The sequence below is a fragment of the Melozone crissalis genome, unplaced genomic scaffold (genome assembly GCF_028551555.1).
Source record: "Melozone crissalis strain CALT ecotype California unplaced genomic scaffold, PUWL_Pcris_2 ptg000027l_1, whole genome shotgun sequence".
Taxonomy (NCBI): Eukaryota; Metazoa; Chordata; class Aves; order Passeriformes; family Passerellidae; genus Melozone; species Melozone crissalis.
In genome coordinates this window covers 41,782,008-41,807,991 of record NW_026535805.1, presented here as the reverse complement: position 1 = coordinate 41,807,991, position 25,984 = coordinate 41,782,008, and the positions used below count along the sequence as shown (strand labels likewise).

At 39.7% G+C, this 25,984-nt stretch overlaps 1 protein-coding gene across 3 annotated transcripts in view; it reads left to right on the top strand.

Annotated features, from left to right (window-relative positions):
- Positions 1–10,212, top strand: part of AKAP7 (A-kinase anchoring protein 7) — an 80,199-nt gene extending 69,987 nt beyond the window's left edge. Inside the window, exons 8-9 of one of the 3 annotated variants that reach the window (XR_008483193.1) lie at positions 7,979–8,699; positions 8,941–9,026. Coding sequence is in view for 2 of the 3 variants with exons in the window: in XM_054279535.1 (XP_054135510.1) it covers positions 7,979–8,181 (203 nt within the window). In the remaining variant the exon portion in view is untranslated. Of the gene's footprint in view, positions 1–7,978 lie in introns of all 3 variants that reach the window. The other 2 variants (XM_054279536.1, XM_054279535.1) reach the window with 2 other exon arrangements.
- The last annotated feature ends 15,772 nt before the right edge of the window (positions 10,213–25,984 follow it).

Genomic DNA, 25,984 nt, shown 5'->3' with positions numbered 1-25,984 from the left:
TTTAACATCGGAAGGATATGGAAGTAAGGTCCAGTGGTTTAAAAACAGTAATTAGGACTCAGTTATTCTTGATTTTTAATGGTGAAACAGACTCAAGAATAATTTTGATTATTAGGTGCTTGTTCAGTAAATGAGGTTATTTGCTCTATTCATAAAGAATATAGGATGGGAAAAAAATTAGTACTGTTCTCTCATATTCTTACAATTTTTTTCTTGCCCCAGATTATAAAGTCTGTTTTTTCATGTGAAGGATTGATTCATTAATCAATGCATGCATTAAATTTAGTTCTATGGCATGGTAGTGTTTCAGGATTTTTTTCACCCACAGATTTTGTTCTGCCATCCTCTAGCAACAATTTTTAAATTTCTGTGAATTAGATTAAGTGAGCTGTAATCCTACCTTCAGCATTCTTAACTCTTTATTTACAGCTATTCTGATTTCATGTCTGAGGTCATCAAGACTCCCATGACACAGAGCAATTTAATATGGCTAAACACATGCCTGAATTTGTTGCTTATCTTTTCTTTGGAATATTTTTCTTTAGAAATCCAGAGGAACTTTTTTCAAGCTCATATGGTGGAAGGACAATGGCTTTAAACTGAAAGAGGGGGGTGATTCCAAGAAGTTGTGGATGCCCAATCACTGGAAGTGTTCAATGCCAAGTTGGATGGGGCTCTGAGCAACCTGGTCTAGTGAAAGGTGTCCCTTTCAGGGATAGAACTAGATGAGTTTTAAGGTTCCTTCCAAACCAAATCATTCTGTGATTCAGTGTTCTTGCAAGTGGCTATATTTGGGCTTTCAGATAGCGATAAATGTTGAGGAAGATCTTGTCCTAAAAGAAGATCCCAAACAGTGGTTTTATGGGTTCAAGGCCAGAGCATTTAAAGAGAGGCCTAAACTTCTATGTACTAGTACTCTCCAAATATCAAAAGTCAGCTTCATGTTTACAAACTTTTCTGTGGTAGAGCAGTGAACATTTATACAGCTACATCTCACAATATCAGTTTTAAAACTGGTAACAAATTCAGCTCTTCCATTTAAAGTGGAAGTTAGGTGGCAAACAAAAGGGAGGGAAGAAGGAACAAAACTAAATACATCATTTAACGCAAAATCTATGATAGATAAAGGGGATTCAGATAGGAAAGGTCATAATAAGTGCTTAATGGAAGGAGATGTTTTTAAATGCATTTCAAATTGATTTAAGGGTGTCTTGTTATTTTTCCCAAAGCTGTTAGCAAATTTGGTCAGATTCTATAGACTTGATCCGTGAAAGGAAAGACAGCAACAATCCTACTCATATGTTCAAAACTACATAACTTCATGGTTTGCATAAGAAGCTTATGAAGTGAGTTCAGTTCCTTCAAGAGGAAGATTCTGAAGGAAAAGGATTAGACCCATCTATTTTGTCTGCCTTTGGATGCAGTTTTGCTACCAGTTCAAACCTATCTAAGATGCTCATACTGAGAGAGGGGACTCTAACCTTCTTCCATTAGATTCAGAATCTAATTAAGCATGGTTACAGAGATTTTAAAAGCACCTTGGAGATAACCTTTTTTTCATTATAAGATACAGTATTTAAAATTATTAAATAAAATTAAAATTATTATGGTATTTTATGGACACTGTTGGACATACTCTCGAATTGCAATTATAGATTTTTTTGCAAGATTTCATCTTCCTTTTGCAGTTCAAACAGCATGCCGGTGTGTTTGACAACTCATGCTTCTGCAACTTAAATAATTAAATGAAAATGGATGTTGATTAAAATTTGACTTTTCTGTCCATAACTTACGAGTACATTCATAATTGCTTTCCCCAGGGAAAGAGATGTGCTATGTGAGAGACTGTGATAACATGAGTTTGTATGGAGCCTTTTTCTGAGCTCAGGAGGAACAACAACGCAGGTTCAGCTTGTTAAGATTCACTTATTAACACTTGTTTAACAATCTGTCTTAGGCCAAAAAAGATTGCTTTTTTTAGTATACTTGACAGAAGCATGGAAAAGTCAGAGCCAAAATAACATCTCTGGAAGCTGTGTAGTAACAAATGAATCCTAAAGACATGACAATGAAGTTCCCACGACTATGGGAAGGATAAGGAAACAGTAACAAGAAGTGAATATTTATTAAATGACTTGCCTTGGCATGCTGGTGACTAAACATTTGATTTTCATGGCTGACAGGTCCGCAAGCAGGGACTTTAGGGTTTTGCCAAAATATTTGGACTGTGGCAATTAAAATCTTTGTATGTACCATTTTTGTTAGCTGCTGTGTTTTTGGGCCTACACCTCCCTCAGTTTGGTGACCTAGCAGGGTCTAGGTCTTTGTGCCTTCAAGACAATCCAGCTCTGTCTGTGGTCACTGGTGACCGAGGTTGATGGGGAAGCAGCCTATGTGTCACCCATAGCGTGTTACATTCTCAGTATTATTTCTGGAGGACCATGGAAGGCAAGGCACTGACCTGTCTGTCGTGTTCCAGAGTTCAGCTTTTCCCTGGTAAAACCGGGAAGCGTGATCTCTCTCCCTCTCTTAGGCTCTGAAAACAGCAGGAAGCTTTGCCCTTGGCACCATCCTAGAGGGAAGAGCAGCTCTTCTGCTCTCCTTGATCAGCCTGCTGACCCAAGCTGCCCTTCCTGAGAGCTGCTGGCACCGGGCAGCGCTGTGGATGGTGAAGGGGAGTGAATAATGTTGCCTGGATGTTTGCTATCACAATCTGCCTCAACCCTTTGGTTCTCCCATTGCCATCTTGCACAGATGGCAAGATGGATGGATGTTACAAGATGGATGTTACTGTGGCTATGTAAAACCACTTCTGTAACTTGGCCTGTTTTCTCTACTGGCGTGTTGGTGGGAAAAATCAAGTAAAACTCACAGCTTTTTAGGCCATCTTATTTCCTTCGGCCTCTTTGCTATCTTTCCTGCCTGTTGCACTAGACTTCTTATAAATGAGTTGAATTTAAGCTTCATTAAAGGAGTTGGGGAATTTCACTGTCAACAGGTCTCTTTTAATAGAAAAATAAACCCAAGATATTTAACAGAACTCCCTGTATGCCAGGACTAGAGTCTTATATAACTTCTTTAATTTTGTTTGTTCTGGAGGCTCTTGCCTGTGGCATCACATCCCTTATGCTTACAGAGGGGTGAGTATGTTTAGCAGATCACATCCTCTTTCTTCATTTAGAGGTGGTCAGAAAATTTATATCAGAGCTTCACAGGGGTTTGTGTGAAACCAAACAAACTTTTGCCATGTTTGCCAAGTCTGGAGCTCAAAGGGACCTGCAGGTGTTTCTGTTGTCATTACTGAATCTGGCAAGAGCACCACTTTCCCTGAATAGCTGTAACACCCTTAATTTCCTCTTTAGTAGAAATTACTACTTTATCAGGTTTATTCCATGGTGTGCCAAATTAAAATTAAAAAATCCTTTTCAGCAAACTAGAAACCATGTATTCAGCATGAAGGACAGATTGGTATTGCTTTATAAGACAGTCCTGTATTTACAGAGCAATATATGTAAACCTAAAGAAGTTTGTTAGATATCCCACATCAGGTGGGAACATCCAGCAACAGAAATGTCATCACCCTCGTGTCCTAATGAGATTCTAATTTCACCTTCCTCCCAGTTCCTTATTTGTGTCAATTTCTTTAGTGACCAGTTAAGAGACTTTTCATGCAAGTCCTTCTTAATTAACAAGGAAATGTTCCGAGTTGTGACTTTCCTGTCTCTACTTACTGTGTTGATTAGATATGGGCATGTGCTCATATTTATGTTCATAAAGTTTGTAAAAACTGTATTAGAAATGATTATTAGAATAATCCAAAAGGTGGATAGAGGCATGTCTGTTACCACAGCCCTCCCTAGGTCCCAGAGCAGAACACCTGCCACCAAATTTCTCAGTGGGTCTCAGTCACCTATTCAAAATACTAAGGGTCTCTTTTATAATGTTCCCCATGTTATCATTGTTTTGTTGCCAAGGAAGATTGTTGGAAGGAAGAACAAAGCCCAGTGTGTTGTGGCCACAAGGGAAGGATTGCAGAACATTGTCTTGGAGCATAGCTGGTAAAAGGATGTAAAACTGGCTTTTCCTATAAAAGGGATCCCCTGTTGCTTCCTTCAATTAAATCTATTACAAAAAAATCACAATCCATGGGCTAATCATATGAACAATAGAGGGATTCAAACTGTCCTGCCTCTCTCCAAATCTGAGATACCTACATGCCCTCTAAACAGGCTGTGTCAGGGCCGTGAAAATGCTGTACCAGGACCATGATATCTGATTTGTTCCAATACAGTATTTCAAAATTCAGTTCAAAATCTTATAATGTGTAGGGGGTGTAAACTTGGAGAGTAAACCTAGTCCAGTAGAAAGATACAGCAGTGAATTTGAATCCAAACTTGGCTGTGGCTGCAGGCATCTGGTTCATGTCCACAACTGCTAACAGTAGGATGTAGGATCATAAAGCCTCTTTTGAATAATTCTGTGGAGCTGATAGTTCCCTTTGTGAAAAATTATGGTCATTTCAGGACAACTTGTATGCTTCAGTTTTAGTAATAAAAACTGCTGCTCAGCATGAATGCATTGAGGTACATTCACAGAGTATGAATTGGTTTTCATGTCTTGAAAATTATAGAAGAGAATTCTGGGATAAACAAAATGAATAATTTTTTCATTTTTATTCTGAACAACATTGAGGAGAAGACAGTGGAATTTTTTTATTCACAGACACAGAAATAAAGTTAGTGTCACAATATCGATGCAAATACAGTGCTGTGGTATATCTGCTCCCTTTTCAGAGCAGAGATTACAAACAGAGCAAGTGTGAATTTTTAAACCTCCTTTTTGAATCTAAAACATTCATATCTGCAATGACTTCTACAGATATTCCAGTAATTCCAGTAATGTTAGACAGTGCACTCAAAGAAGCATTTGCCTGCTGCAAAAGAATTGTATTCATCAAAGAAGCAGGCAAGCAGCAGCTACAGCATGGGAGGAAAGATGTAAACAGGACAGATGTGTGTTAAATTGTCAAGTAGATACAGATGCTCAATACTCATTTCTATTACATGACCTGTTTCATTTTATCAAGTCATGAATAGGAGTGATAAAATGGTACCCAGCTACCTTGCCAGCCAACCATGGCATTGCAGACACTCCCTCAACTGCTATTTTGGGAGTATGAGAATAGAAACAGAGCATCAGGGAATCATACGGGTCTGTGTGCCTGTTCACCAAGGTGGCTGCATTGATAAATCCAAGCACAATCTTCATGCAAGGATGTGCATGCATTTGCATTCACATGTCAGTCAGATGTCTTTCCAGTGGCAGCGCAGAGGTCTCTTAGGAGGTGCTACAGTCTTCACCTCAGACTTTTGATGAGCCTCAAATATCTCAAAAATATTAAAAATAAACTAACAAACCCCACAAATCCATTCTTCTGTAGCTATATAAACTGTACTTATAAAAGTACAGTTTTACAAAAATCTGACATTTTTCATGTTTGAGAAAGTACTTATAAGTGAGCTACCTGCTTATTTTGAAATAATAAATACAATAGTAGTTATATGGATTTTTTACATACCTCTGTAAATGACAACTGTTCTGCAGAAAGTATACATGGGAGAAGGGCTCTGGCCTTTCTCAGACCATAATGCATGATGTACTACAACTAAAATTACACTGTGAGTAAATACAATCAGTACAGCTGTGTGGTATCTGGAGGCCTCTGTGACTGATTAGTCATATTCTGCATATCAGGCACTGCAGGGTCAAGTGTGAGAGTGGCTGAGCACCATATTTCCCATTGATTTTTTTTTTCTGAGTTGCATGGATAGATCATTAGCACTGTGTGAGTAACGAATTCTGTGACCTATGAGCAATTCTGAAAAATGAGAAATTCTGCAACTGGAAAGCAGTTTTATTTTAAATAATCATTAAGTGTTTTAATTAATTTTTCTAGTGACTAAATAGACCAGTGCAACCAACACATTTTTGAGCATCCTTACTAGAAGCAAGGGAAATCAGTAATCTAAGGGCTTCGTTCAAAGGAGTGTGTGGGATTAATTCAGAAAAGCTGTGAGGAGATGCTGCTCATAAATACCTTGGGTGCCCTGAGAGAGAGGAGTCCTTCCTGTAAGTTAAAGGATAAACTTAGACCCAGAATTTAGAGATAGTGGTATATAAGCAGTGAGTCAGAGAATGTGGAGTATGTAGATGTTTGGTTTTGGGAATAGTGCCTCTGCCTCTGTTGCATGGTAGCCTGAAATATTTCTCCTTGGAAATGATAATTGTTTTTAATGTATTCTTATATTTACATTCTTATAATACATTCTTATGATGTATTCTTATATTTGGTTTTAACCAAAACTATTCCCCTAGATATTCTTTTTAATATCTTTAGAATATTTATCTATGCTTTCTCCAAAATGTAAAGAAATGCTTTACCAAGATGTAGTCTGATTATTCTTCAGGGGGAGGGCACAGTTCTTCCTTGTCCATACTAACAGTGCTGTGGAGGCCCAGAACTGGAAGAGCAGCTACTGTTCCAGAGCAGAATGTTCAGATTAACAGCTAATAGAAGCACTACCTCTGAATATGAAGCGTTTTGTTTGCTTCTCTCTCCCCTCCTTGAATCCCCATATGAATTATGCTTTATCAGTGAAATCACAGGTTGTGCAGTACGCTAGGAAGACTAATAAAAGTCTTTCATAACTGTTATCTAAATGTGCTGGAATGCTTTAATAAATTTACATGTATGAAAAATGACGAATTTAGGTAATTGAACAGTACAAAGCTTTGTGCTCAGAGCATACAATAATATCTCTTTCACCACATGTGTGTGACTAAGCAGCCTCTTATTACTGGTCGCAGAATGCAAATGCCTGAAGAGGACATGAAATGTATGACCTTTAAATACAGATGGAGGGAAACAGTTATTTACCTAGTGCAGGGGACTGTGAAATAGCAAATGGCATGACCAATGAGAATTGGACAATAAAATTTGCTTTTCCTGCAACAAACTCTTTGTGAAAGGAGGATTCTGCAGTAGGGTTTATAGTTTATTGGGAAAATGTTTCATGGAAAAGTACCATTTTAAATTACATGTAATGATGTATGAGAATCCTCACTATGAATATAGTTGTTTGTTGTATTTGTTATTCATATTAAGTTTTAGCAAAACAGGGAAATTTCAGCTTCTTGTTTTTATCTGCAGATATTAAAGAATGGACTGCTGGAACTTGAAATCCTTTGGTGCTAGAGCTTTAAGATAGAAGACAGAAGAGTGGCAGGGAGGGACTACATGTTTTTTGTTAGTTTTGTGCTTTGTTTAGAAAACTATTTGAAACCTGTGCTTTGAGTGTTTTAGTAATTTCTCCTGTGAGAAACTCCTGAATTACAAGCAATGAATAAATAGATTTAGATTTATTAAGCAAAATCAAAAAATGGTGGCACCTCAATTGAGGAATGCTGCTGAAGTGTAAATCTGCCTTGTGCTATATTAGACCCTGAGATTGGCTCAGTTGATCAGAGCATGGGCCTGATAATGCGGTTGCAAGTTTGATTGCCTTAATGGCCATTTACTCAAGAGTTGGATTTGATGATCCTTATAAGCCCCTTCCAACTCAGACTATTCTGTGATTCTATGATCTTTGCTCCAATGTCACTGGTGATCATTGGCCAGAAAAAAATTAAATTTGCACACTTACTCTTCTATGCTGAATGAGGGCTTATAACGTTAGCCAGTGGCTTTTGCTCGAGTGTTATAAGAAACACGAGCATTGAAAAATATTTGATCTAATATGCTGCACACATCTTTATGGAACACTCTGATTTGGAGCTTGAGGGGGGGAAAAATTACTTTTTACAATCAGGAAGAGGCTAATAACTTAGAATCCAGCTCAAATCAGAAGCTTCTGATACAATCTCAGCTACTGTCTTTGCATGGCAATGAATTCCTTCTCTTGTCTGTTGTGATGCATAGGTGAAAAGCAAGCAGCAGAGCCAGACGATGCAGAGCTGGTGAGCCTTAGCAAAAGGCTGGTGGAGAACGCAGTGCTGAAGGCTGTGCAGCAATATTTAGAAGAAACACAAAACAAAAGCAGGCAGAGTGATGGGAGCCCTGCAAAAACTGAGGAAGCAGCGAGCGGCAGCAAGAATGAGAGCGACAATGATAACAGCAAGTGAGCGCTGTGCAAAATGCCTGGGAGCAAATATCCCACCAAGAATAACTACAAAAACATGTTCCGCTCCCTGCTGAAATTTGCAAAGTGATGCTGGGTGTCAGGCACTCTGCTTTGTGAGTCTCTTATCAAAAGTTTGTTCTGAACTGAAGGACACTGTCTACTGGTTTAATAAGTGCTTGCACTGCTGAAAATCTGCTGATTGCTGGGAGGGATGGAAGGTGGAAAAAAGACAAGAGTGGTGAAGCAGGCGGCTCCAGTCTTCACTCGCTCTTGATACCAAGAGTCCCTTTCTTGCTTTTGAGGAGAAACTGAACATTTTGCATTTGTCATTTGGATTGTCGTGGATGACTGTGGATGAAGCCTTGCCATAAGTGGAAGCGGTGCCCTGCGCCCGAGGGTTTGGCAGCGCTGCAGGGCTGCTTGCTCCGTGTGAGAGCACGTGCTGTTTCCTAGTCAACAGCAGTCAATACCAAGCTAAAAATTACCACTGCAGATACTCATCGCAGATACTATTACACAGTATGTAATAAGGCAGGAGTTTCCCTTAAATGTGATGCTGTACTGTTCTTTACATTTTGGTAGCATTTGTTGATGTAAATTATATTTTTTGATGAAAACCTTTTTATAAAAAATGAGTATGGGCAAAACACTGAGCACTTACTACTGTCCAAACCGGATATGATCTCTTTATCTCTGAATATTAATGATTCTAAATCACATTAGTTGTTATAAAATGTATTATATTGTTGTTTTCCTCTAGGAAAGAGCCATGAAGCAGACTTAGTAAAGGAAGCTTTACGCAGAGAAACGCAGGCCCTGTTACCCAGACTGAATCAGATAAAGGAGCTGTTAACGAGTCCTGAGATCCGCACAAAAATTAGCAAAGAACTCTTTGAAGACAGGCACAACTCTAACAGTAAATGGAAAAGTTGTATTGACTCTGAGTCTCCAAATGCATGACTGTAAATTGCCATTGTGGAATATCTCATCAGGTTGTTTAAAGACAATATATTGTGGCAAGAAATTTTTCAGGTTGGTTTGTTTGGGTTTTTTTAACTGAAAATGTGAATGGGTATAAATGGCTCATGAGGAATCATGCTGAAATACTTGCACAGAAGGGTTATATTTCATAATAATGAAGTATGGCCACTTCTCAACATTGCATTGAAACCTTTTTGAGTGTGCAGGTATATGTCATGACTCCAAAGTAGAAAATACTGGTTTCAAATAGATCTGAGCAAACACTGTGCCCTTCCTTTATCATTGTAAATAATTCAGGTTTTTTTTCTCATATACTCCTTCCCTAACAATGATGTACAAGTACTAAAAAATCGGTGGTTTTAAATACTACAAAATGTATATTTGGGGAAAAAATTCCTCTTTTAATTATCTGCCTTTTGTATATGTACTGGCATTTTGGGTTAGCGTTGTATGTTTTTTATTGTTTTTTTAAACAGCACTTGAATATTTCTATAGATGCTGACATTTAGTTTCTGCTGATGTTTACACTAAAGCAAGAATGTTTTAAATTTCAGTATGAAATTCAGGCTCCACTGATTTCAATGCCATACTCTCATTGGCTTTAATGGAGTCAGGATGCTGCAATTAAGATTTCTCGTGCAAATAATAATATTCCTTGGGATAATATTTGCCTTTTTACTTTTGTAGAACAGTGTTTTTGTGTTTTGTTTTTGATGTTCCTCCATCTCTACCTTCTGCTGCCTGAGGTGGAGTGTCACTTTGCTCTCATTGTTCCCCCCACACACCTGCAAGAGTCACTGAAGATTTGGATAATGGACAGCAAAGCAGGAGTAGGTCCAATATTTGCAATTTTTATAAGCATTGTCATAAAAGCTATATAATATGTTGTGATTTGTATCAGAATTGTGCTGTTAGAACAGCTGTGTGCATGTTCTTCATTTATCTCAAGCACTGTTCATTTATCTCACGTCAGAGCTTTTTTTTCCTCATTTGATATATAACAGTATATTCTGAAACGCATCTTTTACATGCTATGTTCACAATAAAATATTTTTCCTTTGCACTCTGTGAACATTTTCACTTGTTTCCAAATGGACTTGAATAAAATTAAGTGCTTGCAAGTAACAGGGTTACAGGAGAGAAATAGTGCTCCAGTGAATCACACCATTGAGTTGGCTACAGGGTGTTGTGCCAACATACTGCTCTGGAGCTTGGCTGCTGAAATCATGCAGATAAACTAGGCCCAAGTCATTATTGTTTTCAAGGAAAAATCTCTGAAACTCTTGGGATTAATTTATGTTTTGGGCAGGGCAGATTTAGAAATAAATAAGGGTTACAACTTCCTAGAGGTCCACTCTTGAAGTGTGAGTTAAAGGAGTAGACTCAAAATGCTCTAGAATGATAGATTAAAAAAATCTCAATCTGAAATCGTCCCTGGAGATCATTGAGAGGTAGCTTTTTATAGGCTATCAAGCAATTTAAATCCAACTTGCATGTAAGAACACAAAACCAGACACTCAGCTGTGAAAACAGGAAAACTATTGTATTATATCTGAATCATGGATTGTCATCTCCCATTCCTCTCTACAAGTCATCTCCATGATTAAGGGCCTTTTTATATAATTCAGTTTGTAACAGTCATTGTTCTCATGTTTCAAGTAAAACTGTGGAAATTAATCACTGAAATTATGTCCAGTCACTTTGATAGGTGATCTCATTATTCGAGAGCATGCTCATTCAGTTCCTATGGATGGCATCAAGAACAGCAGCTCTGGAAAGTGTTGGGGAGGGTTGAGGGCCTGAACAAAGGCATCATCTGAGATGTACTGGAGTGTGTCTGCCAGATATGGCACAAACCATAAAGGGGATGCTCTATTGCATCAGAAACTGTGGGATAGAGGACACCCCAGAAGCCTCTAAAAAGACTCTGGATACACGTGTTTAAGCAAACCAAACCCATCTTTAATTTTTAGATGTTTTGAGAGAGGAAAATCAACAGGGCTTTTGTTTCTGAACCATTCATGTGATCTTAAAATAGCCTTTACTTCTGTTTTTTACAAGAATGACTGTTAATTTACTCAAAAAACAGGGGGGGGGAAACCCTTGCATCTGGATTCATTTTCTTACCCTTCTTGCTTTCTCAAAGTTTTTTTTCCACTGGCAGTGAAGCCTGGCTGCCAAACTGAAGGATAAATCTCTTGTATGGAGCTGTGAGATGAGCACTGAAGAAGGCAGATACATAAAGACTGAACCTAATATAGGCAAGTGTGAAGCTCAGAGCTGCACCCACCAGAACAAATATGTTGCCTTCCTCACACTTACAAATCATTTTCAGACAACAATTCTGTTTCTTAAATAAGCTCTTTTTCTGAGGAATGTCTTAAGGTATTGATGCACAGGTTATTCTAGGAAAGTGTTGGCATTTCAAAGCAGAAGGTGCAAGTTTGTCCATGTTTTGTTTTCAGTTCTACCTTCCAGTTTGCTCATACTCAAAGGGTATTTCTACACTGCTGATTGTAGAGCTGTGACAGATTCAAAAGCAGTAGCTTAGCTTCCAGGACTAATCTAGCTGGAACTGCCTATGACTTGCTGAGAAACTTCTTGACATCTAGGCTTGGTCCAGGCATAGACCAAAAAAATTGTGGAAGGCATGCATGGATATCTGAGCAACCCATGCCATAAATTCCCTACACTGTTGGGCTGTGCATGAGAGCTGTTTAAGAGTTGACAGAGTAACCAGAGGACAGTAAATCCATGTAAATCCTGACTAACAGACCCCAATTCTCTGATGAAGGAAGGGAGACTGTTGTGGAAATCCATGTCTCCAAGCACAGGTACACGTAGCGTAAGGCTGCTCAGTCTGGTAGCTGAGGGGTAATGCACAAGCTGAATGTGCATCAAGGCCTTTGTGAGAATGAAACTAAATGCTGTTTCTGAGTTGACTTAAGGTGACCTAAAGCTGAAATGGATTGGACCTTAAGGTCAGATTTGAATGCTGTATCCAGATATACAGGTATGGGGACCCACACTGGATAATGCCCTATGTCTGTTGATGGTCCTACTGAATTGTTTGGTAAAATACTACTTCTTGGCAAGGTTATACAGTCTCTAAGTTAGGATTCAAGAGGCTTCATATTACATATTTATAGAAGTTTCTGATTATAACTGTGCACACTTCTGTGTGTGCTATTTTAGCCTAAAGACCGTGTGAGCATGTCATGGATCAGAGTGTGAGCCATGCTTCATTCTGGTGACAAGAATGATACTCTTTCATTTTTATGTCAGTCTAGACATGACTCACATATTCTTGTTAGAATTCTGACTTGTTAAAGGTCTTGAGAGATATCCTACAGATTTATGTAGTCAGCAAGGAGAAGAGCAGGGCCACTGCCCTCAGTGGAACTTTTAAGTTGAAATTTAGTAAAAACGCACATTTAATTTTTTTTTAGTTATGTCCAAGAATATGCTTGTGAAGTGTAAACTGAAATTTTTTCTCTGCAGATGAAATACTAGCTGCAGAGCAGGCTGCAGCCCAGTGGAAGGCCAGGAGGAAATCTGTTTGCCTCAGCTGGAGCCTGGTAGCCAAACACCTGAGGGTTGCTTCACTCTGCTTTTAGCCTCAGACTTGGTTTTGCACAATGTTTTTCAAAACGGTATTTTATCAGGGAACCCCCTCTGCCTCTGTTCAGCTGTTAGTGGTATGTTGTCTTGGCCTGAAAAAATGAGGGGCTGAACTGCTACTGTGGCTTTCAGCTGTTTCCATCCCTTTGGAGGAGGGGAGAAATTGTTTCTGAAATCCCAGAGAGATTGGTGTCTTTGCAGAGACACCTCTGGTCTTGCTCAACAGAGGTCGAAGGAGGGCTTACATGACTGCTCACTGAAGTCTTCATCTGGCAGTGACTACTGTCTGACCCAGCCCAATACCACTGGACAAAAGCAGATCCCAGAAATGACATGGTGAGTGAGTCAACTGCATGATTAGTCAGCAGTTGGATAAAATAAGTGGTGTTTTAGCTTCATGAAAATTGTGTCAAGTCATGGTCATGTAATAATTTAATTTGTGGAAGTCTTTTGGAATTTTGATTCTTCTGTAATTGTTCACATCGTGACAGGGGGTAATCTCTTTCATGTGTAGGTGCACATGTAATGTGCACCTTCATCAGTAAAGACTGATGAAGGTGCACCTGCTTTCAAAGAGCTCTTCAGTGCCGTACCACAATCTTCTATAGAAATGTTTTGCACTTTTTTTTTTTTTTCAGTTAAACAAAGTTTTTCCTGGCCTGGTTTCAGAGGCAAGCAGTCACACTATTCTTATGGGAATGGAAACTGTTTGAACTGTGGAAGTAGGAGCACATTAATGCTGACATGTGTTTTACTCTGCTGTTCCTTTGATCAATAGTTTCTGTATAAGCAACTTCTTAGCATGCACTCATCTTCTCATTTATATTCTCCTCATTTTAAGCCTTTATAATGAGAACATTTGTACTGAATGAAAATCAGTCCCAAGAGACGGCTGGGCTGAGGAATAAAACACACTCATAGTGGAGCAATAATTAGAACAGTACAAGGGAAAACAAAAAGCGATATGCCTGCCATTCCTGGCATAGCAAAAAGGGCACTCTGGCATTGATAAGCAAATAATTCTGCAGCAAGAGACTGGAGTTTGACTGCTGGTTTGTGGTCTCTGGTCCCACTGCTGTTTATGTTCTTTGTTTAGTGACTCTTGGATGAAAAATGCATTAGCACAGGCTGAGACGTGGAACTGTTTCTTCCAGGAGCTCTCCTCATTGCTGGAAAATAAAGCCCCTTTTTGCTTGTGGTGATTAAGGATTAAACCAATCCAAAATGCAGAATTATAGTAGTTAAGAGAAGATAATTAAAAAATTACACATGGGGATTTCAGTAGAAGCTTATCTGAAATAAAAGTTGGTTTTCTTTCATATAAGAAAGGCAGAAATGATTTGAGGTCAAGACTGACTCGAGATTCTGGTGGGATTTTTTTAGCAAAACTGCAATTTGAATTAAAACTCAGAGGAAACGTTGCATTTCCAGAATACATTTTACTTTAATTTTTTTTTTCCTTTTCTTAGCCATACAGAGAACTTCAGGCACTGAAACACTCAGAAGATAAGAAGAAAACATGCTGATATGATTTAACTTTGGTCATAACTCAGAAAAACAAAACATAACAGAAAACAAAACAAGAAATACCAGCAACTAATGATAAAAGTCAAAGGTAGCTGCTAGTGTGAAAAAAGAAAACCTAGTAAATCCAAATGTTTAGAAGAATAGAGGATGCAAGGAAGGAAAACAATAGTGTACCCTGCATCTGGTCAGTCAAATAATGAACACCTGTGTCTGTCACTCTGCTGTACTGTACAGGCAAATGTCCCATTTCCCAGTCCCATTTTCCAGCCAGATACATCCAAGGAAGAGGGCTGAATGAGCATGTGGTCACTCTAGCAGAATGCTGAGGTGAAGAGTTTTAAGGAATATGGCAGGATAGTGGCTAAGTCAAGGTAAAGTCAAGGCAAAGCTCAGGGAGGTGATCTCTAGAGGAGCAGGGAGAAGCAAAGGAACAAATTGTGCATTTGAAGCTCCATTTATCACTGTGTAGGTCCTCTGAACCTTCATCACATTCAGCAGTTACCCCCTGTCACTATGTGAAAACTTACAGAAGAATCAAAATTTCAAAAGCTTTTCACAAATTAAACTATTACATGACCATGACTTGGAACAATTTTCATGAAGCTAAAACACCACTTTATCCAACTTCTGTCAAAGTGGAATAAGTAGTCAAACCCTTAAATGTGCAGAGAATTACAGGAAATAATTTGCAAATGATCTTAAATTCTGAGGCATTCTTCCTGCCAGCCAGCAGAGCAGAGTGGGCAACAAACCTCCCTCCCCCAGAAACAAATGGATGACTGAATGTTTGCAAATAGCTTGAGGTGATGGCTGGAACACCAAGCCTTGTTCTTGCTAAGTACAGGAAATTGGAATACAAACCTTAGCACACTTATTTAGGTTATTTAACAAAAGAGTCCACAGCAAAACCAGCCAGAATCATTAAGTAAATATGATAACTTGATAAATTAAAGCCTTCTTTACCATTGTGCTCTAAAATTAGACATACCACTGGACTGGGATGGATCCTATTGTTTGTAGAATGATTGCTTACAAAGGGAATATGCAGAGAATGGCTAAAGCAACATCCCAAATTAATAATTCTGCAGAGGTAAGGAAGGTGTTTCAAAAGTGAAGGTGCAAAAAGGAAAAAACAGATTAATTTTTTAGTAAGTCCAGATATTCTTAACTCACTCCATCCATCCATCCATCCATCCATCCATCCATCCATCCATCCATCCCAGTAAAACTTCAAGTGCAGGGACAAGTCTAATCTGCATAGTTGCATTGCACTTAAAGCAAGTGTTAATTAAGGAAACATAACTGGAACTGCTTTTAGTGGTAGATGTAGAAAACATAGAAAAATATATTCATTTCTCATTGAGCTAACATTGCCAGTGACCTGCCTGTTACATATTTATTCTACAATTTTACATGTAGACATGGTAATAATTTTTTCTAGAGATACAGGAAAGGCACCAAAAGACAGAGAACCCACACTTAATATGTACCTTAAGATTATAAAAAAGGAAATGATGTAATGCATTTTTTGAGAGACTGGAAATTAACTTTCTTAGTTATATACTAGACAGCTTTTGTACTTTCAGTATACAGGGGTGTACTACTTTGAAAATAACATGGACATTATGGAACATCACTGGATTTAGTGATGGATTTAGTTACAGAAATTATGGGTACGGAGAAGCCACAGATCAGTTTGTCTTGTCTTGTTGCCATCCTGTAACCTCAGACTCTTGGAAGGCCACTTTTCATCTCTCATAACAGAGATGCTCCTTCATAGTTACTTACTAAGTCTCTGGGTTTTTTACTGCTGTAGTGTTTCTGGATCATCCACATGAATTAATAATTTATATACATTAATAATTTACACTAGTGAGTGTGATGGAGTAACAGAGGCTGGAGGCCATGGGATCAAAGGGAAGGGATCTTCTCTGTAGTCAGTGAAGTCACCAGGGTCATGAAGAGAGGCTAAAAGACTGTGTATGGGGAGCTTGATCTACCAAACTGGGGCAGCAGCCTACACCACCAGCAAATGAAAAGCCGGGCTGGGAAAGTGAACATGATCAGGTCTTGGCTCAAAATGTGTTATGGCCTCTCTTTCAGCTCAATCTGTTTGGGCATCTTTAACCAGGCATAAAGAGACCCCACAAAATGGACATGCACAGCTCAAAAGCATAAAGTGGCTGTCTATTACTTAACACATTAAAAAATGGGGTTTTACAAACTACTAAGCTAAGCTTTAATATGCTCCCCACCCCAAAATCTCTCTGCTGGTTGGGTGGCCATGAGTTAGGAGGAGAGAGGTCAGTCTCCATAGTCCCCTGGACCAAAGTCTCTGTGGTGCTGAGCTGCCACCTGCCACCCCCTCCAGCAGTGCTGGTCCACCAGCTGTGTGAGCCAGTGATTCCTGCACTGCTGGCCTCCTGCCACCCCATCTCACATCCTTCATCCAGCCTCTGTCAGAGCTGCACAGGGCAGCTGTCAACATGAGACCTTGTTCCCAGGCTGGCAGGGACACAACGTGCCCAGCAGCCTCACCACATCCACATCTGTCACGTGGGCTGTTCTCCACACCAGCACACATTTCCATCCAAAAACTACATTAGCTTCTGCATGAGTGGATTAATGTTACTATTGGTATTCCAGACTCAAGCTGGTCCTTGCAAGAATTAGATTAAGGAGGCTTCAGAGAAATGTTAGCTAACATTTGTTAATAATTATTCTTGAATGTAATCTCAGAGCCCTTGGCTCTGCCAAAATATTGGACATTTTCCTCACACTGTCTCCTTCCCTCACTCCAGAGAAATCCAAAGAGAAACTTGCTTTAGCCACAGCTGGCCCCAGAGGATTAGACACAGAGGCACAGGAAGCCTAGGGACAAAATCCAGTAGAATTCTGTGGCAATGGACACTGAACACACAGATTAAATCTTCATATTGCACTTAGTCTTCTCCTTCCTCTGGTTTACTTGGAAGTCATTCTGCAGTGCTTCTTTGGTGGGGGCTATGCCACATGGGAATGCTCAGTTCAGCTGTTTGTGAAATTCATCCTTCACTAACCATGTTATTTAGATTTGGAGGTTTTTGTGAGTCCAGTTTAAAAATAAACACAAGCCCAACATAGACCTAGCACAGTCTGGTGTAACATGTTGCAGCACCTGTGTTAAACTCTCCTGATATTAAAGGAACTCCATAATTCTTTCAACACTTAACCTGGAAATCACACAAATATATTAAGAAGCTTTCAAAAGAATTTAGAGTGGATTTGGCCGCTATCTCAAAGTTTTATTAATTGTACAAGCACACACACCAGGTTATGCACAAAGCACTTGCATGCACTTGGTTCTGCTGCTGCAGAAGTCTGTCATGTAAATTACATGACAAGAAGAGTTTTGCTCATTGATGTGAACACCATTAGGCACTTTATTGGAGAGAAAAAGAGGCTCAAGTGGCTGCACACCCAGGAGCTGAGCAAACTTGGGCTAGGAAACACCAGATCAATCTGGAGAATCTGATTTCAAACCAAAGTAATCATCATGAGGGTCTCTCATCATCCAGATTTCTCCATTGAAAGGACAGAGAAAGAAGTAGACTCCCAAAACTGAACCAGTAAATATTTATTAGGTTGTTGTTTATAGAGTGGACTGCTGGCATGATGTCTAAAATAGCCCTGTTTTTAATCAGACTACTTTAGAGGGTGTTTAAAAATGGAAAATGCCCTTGCTACGCAAGTGAGGTAAATTTCCCCAGCAGTCTATGGGAAAAATATAACCAGGGTGTCACATTTGCATTAACAGAAATGAAAGTATACTAAGGCCAATATGAATAGCTTTAGAAAACTTGTTCTGAGCCTCTGGGATAAACACTGTTAAATAATGGCAAAATAAACCTGCAAGCATACTTGCAAATTCATTCCACAAGTCACAGTGTTGCTTTTTATGGGATCAAAAATCATGCAAAAAATTATGCAAGGATATTCAGCCAAGTTTTTAATGGCAAAAAAACATCAGAGAAATTCAACATTTTTTGTCTGTTTTTGACTGTTTCTCTTATGGGCCCCCTCCAACTCAATATTATGTGGTTCCAGAGCCAAATGAGAATAGAAAACCTGTCTCCTGCCTTAACAGGTAGTACACATAGCTGTACTTTACATGCATTAACATATTACTTTAAACTAAATATTTCCCCCTCTGCTTTACTCACGTGACTGTAAGAACTGAGCACAAAGAGCCACGTTCCCGCTTGTAGGAGCAGTGGCTGCTTCAGCTGAGTGTCTCTTTCCCTGGCACATCCTCCCAGTTTCCAGCAATCAGCCCTTAAGGAACTTTGAGTGGGAAGTTGCATCTGGAACTGGAGGCTGTGATTACTAGCCTGATTAGCAAAAATGAAAATTATTTCCAGAGAACAGAGAAGAGACATAAGATGATAATAAAAGACAGTTGAAGTTGTAAGTGAATTAATGAGCAAAAGAATAACTCAGTCCTATTTCACAACAATACTTTGAGTGCTATTTGGTACAGTCCCAGCTCTCACAGAAGCAGAGCTGGGCTGCAAAATGTGGAGTGGCTTGGGTTGCTCTTATGCCCTGCTAGGCCATGAATCTGTACCCACAGAGTACAGATTGAAAATGGTCAGGCTCATACTGCCCTGTGGTTCTTAGCATCCTGTAGCAAGCCTTCCTCAAGGAGGCAAGCTCTTTGATACTCACACTGACAGCTGTCCTTGTATTGCTGTGCCAAATCCGAGATGTTTGGCTGCCAAGGTCAGGGAGATGTTCCCAGAAACAGGTTGGTGGGCAGCTCTGTTTCTGAGACAGGACATGGCAAATCCTCACCCCCAGGACGATCTGCCTCCAGCTGAGGCACCATGGCCTCCAACTGAAGAACAGCCATGGATGTGCCTGTGCCTGGCATAGATGTGGTGCCTTGGGCTGGATCACCTCTTCACAGGCAGGCAATCTGTGTAACTTACACTATCCCAGGGCAAATGTGCTTCAACTAGACCACAGAGTCAAATGCTATACTTTGGACCAAATAGATAATGCATGATAGATTGTGATTGCAGAAAACAAAGAGTTATTTTGAAAGAAAACCTTTTTAGTGTGCTATCAGATCAGGATGAAACGTTGCCTGAATAATAATTACAATTTTTTTTCCACTTTAGGGTATTGGGGTGAAGTAGGATTGCCAGAGCTAGAAGAAAGTCTGGCTCTTTTTAGTGCACCAAAGCTGTAAACTGGAGAGAATGCATCATTCATATTGCTTTTCTGTTATGCTCCTCTCCTATTTATCATCTATTAAATTATGGTCCTTCTTGAAGGCATGCCAGCAGGCTGGGTCTGTGTTATTACTTGGTGCTTCAACAGCCTGGATCCTTTCAAAATATTGTGTTGCAATAAGGGACACTAGAGGAAGCTGGCAGGGCACAAACAGAAGAAGGATTTAGTATACAGTAGATAATCAACCTGTGGAACCTGCTGCAGAAGGATTTTGTTGGTGGAAAATCTCTACATGGCTTGGGGGAATGAATGGATGACAGGAAATCCACTGTGGGTTGATACCAAAACCACGGCCACTTTAGGAAAGCTCCAGCTGTAAAGCTCTTTCTGTCCTTTAAAATATGAACTTTTATAAATGCTTCATTTGGCCAGTTTGCAAAACATGTGGCTTTTGTTATCCTTACTCCTTGGGCTTTGGAAAATTGCTGCACTATTCATTTGATCATATACAGGAAAAGCATTGTTATCAAGCTGAGATCAGATTACCAACAAAAATACAACTGTTGGCTTGGTAAATTCACAAGAGCCTACTGAAGGTGATAATATGTGCAGATTGCTCTTTTAAAGCCCAAGGGGTATTTCATGCTTCAGCAGTATCCTTCCCACCCCTGGCACAGGGAATTATCCTCATCCCTTGCACCTTACCTGAATTTAGAACTCCTTACTAACAGAGAAAACCCACTTGCTAGTTCTCTTCTATTTGAAAGCGTATTTTCATGGGAATCATTTTATATTTCTGTATAGTTATCCTTGCTGGCCATTGTTACACCTCTTGTGCCTTAGGACAGACCTTCTGGATCAATGCTATTAGAACTGAAGACAATGTTATCATTCCAGAGTCATTCCAGAGTCTGGTATGATGATGTTTCCTTTTATATTTTCTATTTCTTTCCTAATACTTCATAACATTCAGTTTAGCTTCTTGATCATTGCCCTGAACTAAGATGAAATTTTCAGAGAAATACAATGATTGCAAGATCTTTCTCCTGGGTAGCAATAGCTCATTGACAGAGCATTATTGTGAATGTGCAATTAAGGTAGGTTTTGCATTGATTTGTATTTATCAATATTGAATTTATTCAGCCATTGCATTATTTATTGATATTCTCACCAAATATTTTTACAGGTCTTGGTAGACTTAGCTTTGACTACTGTGATCAATTCAGTATCATCAGCAGAAAGTGTCTCCTAAGTCTTCACATTACTTCATGATCATTTACAAACATCTATGGAATTCTACATTTCCTATTACTCTACTAATTTTATAATAATAATTGCTTAATTTCTTTATCGCACTTTGAGAAGAGACATTGTTAAAATGATTTTATGATTAGTCATCCTTAATTGTATGTTTGTTAGTATCTTCAAATAGCTCCAACAGCTTTTACTCTAAAAACCATGTTGATTCATTCCATATATGACATATTTGTCTATTTTCTGATGTTTTCCCATTAATCTGCTCAGTGTATAAGGCACATTTTTCTCCTTGTAATTCTCAAAATTTCCCCTTGGGGTTTCATTAAATATTGATGCCACATTTACCACTTTCAAGTCCGTGGGATCTGAACTAATTTTAAGCAGCAGTGTACAGTGTGGTCATTTCAAACCGTCCTGGAGCTGAGTCATGCAGAAATTACTCATGTCCTGGTAGCCACACCTCACAATGTTTGTGATGCTGCACTGCTTCATTTTGGAGGAAAAGCAGTGCAGACTCAGCACCTCATCCACCTGCAGATGAGCAGCACCTTTCATTTGTATCTGTTGCTTTCTATTCCAGGACTTTTGGATTGGCCATGCTGCTTACAATGCCATGGCAGGAAGTAGTAACAACAAGCACCTGCTGCCAGGGACCTTAGTGGACTGTAGGGTGCTCTTTCAGCTGGAAGGTTTTAGTGGTCCCTGTACCAAAATGTACTGTGAAAACTGTTCTAGATCCTTTATCAGTACAAGTGTAATAAATCTGGCATGGATAAGCTGTTTTCCTATAGGAGAAGCTCAAAGAGTTGAGTTCGTGGGCAACTGCCGACTTCTCAATTCAACAGGTACCAGAAGAAACTTGGTCCATAGAAAGCCTCACAACCAACAAGAAAAAGGGTCTTTCTTCTCTTCCAGATGAACAATTTGGCTAATGAATGCTCCCAAGAGTGGGCTTACCTAAGGGGAGAAAACAGAGATCCCAGTGGAGGTAAAATAGCATGGCTCTCTCCTTTCATACTCCTGCCAAGGCTCACGCAGGAGAAATTACGGCACAAACCCAGACAGACATTGATCGTAGGAAGGAGATGATGGGAAAACTTCCAAGTATTACAACAGTCCTTTACTCTTTACTGTATTTAGATTTGATCAATTTGAGGGGTAGGAAATAAGCTTCTGAGAGAGAAATAATTTAACTAAAAGAAAAACCCTGCATGCTGAAGGTAATAATATTTTATAAAAGAAACTTTGAATCTGGTTTTCAAAAAGAAAGATGCTTTCAATTTCCTGTAATGCTAAAGCCATTTTGCACCATCTGGACTTATGTTCAGGTTTTCAAGCAGGAAATTTTTTCATTCTTCTGTAACCTTCATATCTTAGTTGCAGTGATCTCTAAAATTCAGTTACAGTAAGGATATTTTATAAAATAGACTAAATATCAAGCATCAAGTACCAGATTGATTTTCTCTTCAGAGGTTCCATTTCTTCAATGTGCAAGTTATTTTGTCCTTCAAGGAGTTTGTTACAGCACTTTCCCTTCTGCTGTTGATGGAAACAGAGCCCTGTTCAACCCATGGCCTAAGCCCAAACCTGCTAAGTGTACTGGCAATGCTACCTGTGATTTTAGCACTAGGGAAAGCAGACTTGAAAGACTCAAGGACCCATCTGTCTTGTAAGGGATATGGTAAGAGTAACAGATTCAAGAATCCAATTTGTCTTCATTTTCAAATGTAGAACTCAGCACTGGGGAAGATCTTTGGGATATACCAATGTATTTTTATTGACTTGAGTTTATTCTACATCAGGACAAACCTACCTGAAAATTTGCTTTTAGGATCATGTTTTCCACAATGACAAACAGATGTGTCCAGACAAAAAAATTTGCCGTATACTTAGACACAGTCCACAGCACAAAACTCATTTACAAGAGTACAAATGATTGAACTTCAGTTCACAGAATCTGTCATCTTAATATTTAAAGTAAATTCAGAGATTCAGAGCAAATGCAACAGTCTCACACCTGCAGTTATCTCAACTGCCAGCAGTAAGTAATCCTGGCAAATCCACTTAGAGATATCAGTAGGTGCTTAGATACACAACTGAAAAAGCACCTTAACCTTATGCTTGGGTTAAAACAAAGTTTTCCTTATGATTACTTGGATTTCCTGCTTCCGTTTGGGCTGAAACTACTTTGGGAACAATTTAACTCAACTACGCAGCAGTTTCAGTTGTAGCAGCACCAATGAAATAGAGAACAAAACATGAAGAAGAGAAAAATTAGCAAGTCCTAAAAATCCTATAATTTTTTTTGCATTAGTTGTTATTTTGAAATTAAAATCTGAAGCAGAAACCTTCCTTTAAGGAGCAGCCACTCAAACCTTTTTTTTCTTGCAAAAGAAAGCATTTTCCTTCCCTCAGAAAAATGCTGAAAATACCAAGAAACAAACATGCAATCTCTGTAAGTTTTTCCATCTGGGCAGCTTTGTTCAGCTAAAATATTCTTAATCTCTTAAGCGTGCTCTGATGCCACTTCTTTGCAGGCTCCATGAGTCCTCTTCTGACCTTGTGAATTGAGTTTATACGTATCCTCATCCACAGCTGCCCTGCCATTTGCAATGCCAGAGGCAATCCAATTGTTTGGTACTTTCATTAGTCCCCTATTGATCGGTTCCTCTCCCTCCCTGCTGTGCACAGAAAGGCACATCTCCTGTTGCAATTTGCTGTTTAACAAACTCCCTTAGTGGTTTTTGGCATTTTGATGGTTTTTAATACTAACCTTACCTGATTGTTCTTAAAGCAGCATTTTAATACAATATTTTATTTAAAGTAAACTTTGAAGCAACTTTACCTGGCCCTGGAAGTTCTACTCTGAATGCTTGATGGATCACTTCTCCTCCCTCCCAGCATCTCTAAAACTGAGTACTGGGCTGAGAAGTGGGAGGATTTCCTAACCTACCCAAAGGCATTCCTGACAAATACTGCTGCTCTCCAGAATATGCTGGGAAGCACAGCACCCTCACACACTGTGGGTGCCATTAGCTGGGACCTCTGAGGTCTCACAGAAGACTCTGCCATTGCCAGGTGACCTCACTGGAGTCAGGTGAGAGAGCAGCCACAGGAAAACCCTGACCTGCCTTGTTCCAGTCAGGGGTGTTACACAAGATCACTATGATATATTAATTTTAAACAAGCTTTCTTTCATGCTGTAAAGCCACAGCACTCCCATCCCATTTGTCCAGCTGGTACCTTCTGTCCAAGGACATTTACTGACCCATGGGATGAGGGATCCTCTGGTTCACACCCTTTGGAGGCAGCTGGGATTGCCATGGGGGGATGCCTCTACCTTGTGTTTTGCTCCCATTCTGTGGTCATCACAGAGTAGGAGCTTCTGTTTTCAGTTTTCAAATTAAAAATCTCATTCACTTCAATATTTTTTATTACATTGATTTTGTTTTATTGGGGTTTTGAACTTTTGAAACAGCTTGGAGATCTATAAGTCTAGGAGAACATGTTTAAATGCTCACTAGCACAGAGGAAAAAAATAAAAAACATCTTTCACTTGTTGTTTTCTTTTTTTTTTTTACAGTAAATCCTAACAAATTCATGCCATGTCTTTTAAATGCATGATTTTTAAATTGCTCATGCTTTCAAGGGTCTTTAGGTGAGTTACTGGAGCAATGACCAGCTGTGAGGTCTCACAACATATATTATGAGAGGGGCACTAAACCTCAGGGGCAGAGGCCAGCTGAATTTGCTAGTAAAGAAAAACTACACTAAATTTCCAGATCTGTGTGTTTTTATGTTCCCCAGCCTACACAGAACAGGACTAAAGTCATTGGAAGTGGCAGCATGCCACTCCATCAGTGCTGAATCCTTCTGCCAGAATGACTCAGCCATGTGATGTGTAAGTAAAAATAGGAATAAGCATGGGCATTGATTTATGGTATGAAAGATCAGATATTGAAAGTTAAATTGTTATAAACTTTCTCCTAATCTGAAGAGTAATAGGACAGACATGAAAAATCTCTGATAGTGAAGTTCTCCACTGCAAAGGCCTTTCTTGATACTACTGGAAAATGTCAGCTGAATTTCTGAATCAGTCTCCAGCAGGGAAATTCTCCTGCCAAAGTCTCATGGTCCAGCATGGAAATCCCAAGTATCATGTAATGTATCCCTGAGGGTAAACATCAATATGGAACCGGTCAATCTTTTTTTTGTTTGTGGCTGTTGCCCACTATTTCCCAGAACTTCATATTTGTACATGAAGTTTGTTTCCATGGACTTCCTTTTCCTCAGCCCTACCATCTGTTGTGGTTCAGGCAGAGCTGTGCTTTGTCCACCTGTGAGCACATTCAGGGGTCCCAGCCTCCCTCCTGTCACAGAAAAAAACCCTCTCCCTGCTGCCACCAGTGGCAAAGGCTGGGACAAATTGTGTGGCACAAGCTACAGCATCCTGCTGCATCTCAGACAGTATTGAGGCCTGAGCACTTGGTGGGGAAAAGGAAGAGGAGTTACCAGAGCAAGGTTAGAAACAGTGAAAGCCTGAGGGAAGGGACCCCAGCACCTGCCCTTTTTGGTTCAGCTTTGCCCCAGTGACACAAGAGAGCATCCTGGGGTGCTTGGGGATATCCTTATGCTGAACCCAGCACTGATGGACATCTCCTTTCCCTGCTTGCACACTGTGGTTTTGACCATCATGTTGGGAGGGCAGTAGGCTCCTGGAGGCAGGAGAACCTTCCCCCTGGCTGGGACACCCCATTTAGATCCAGACTTGGCCAAAAACAGCTTAATATGGTGCAAAGCTCTTGCCTGTGGGGACAAAGTCACTGAGCTGGTCTTGGGGCAAGTTCTTCATCTTCCTTCAGGGAAGTCAAGTGTCTCATGAGCCACAGCAATTCCTGAACTAGCTGAGGGCCCTCCAGCCCTGCCCCATGTTGCAGATTCACCACCTCCCTGCAGAGCCCCTTTGTGCTATTTAAAATGACATTCCAGTAGTGTCCAAGAACCCAAGTACTTGGTGGTCTCTGGGCCTTGCTCCTAGGCTTACTTAAAGGCATCCAGATGATGGCAGCAAAAAGGACAGGGTACAGCCACTCAATCCTATGCACTTCCAATCTTTAAAACAAATACAATTCTCTCTACTCTAGGATGCACAAATGAGGAAGATTTAATTACATCCTGAGAAAAAAAACCAGCATGAACCT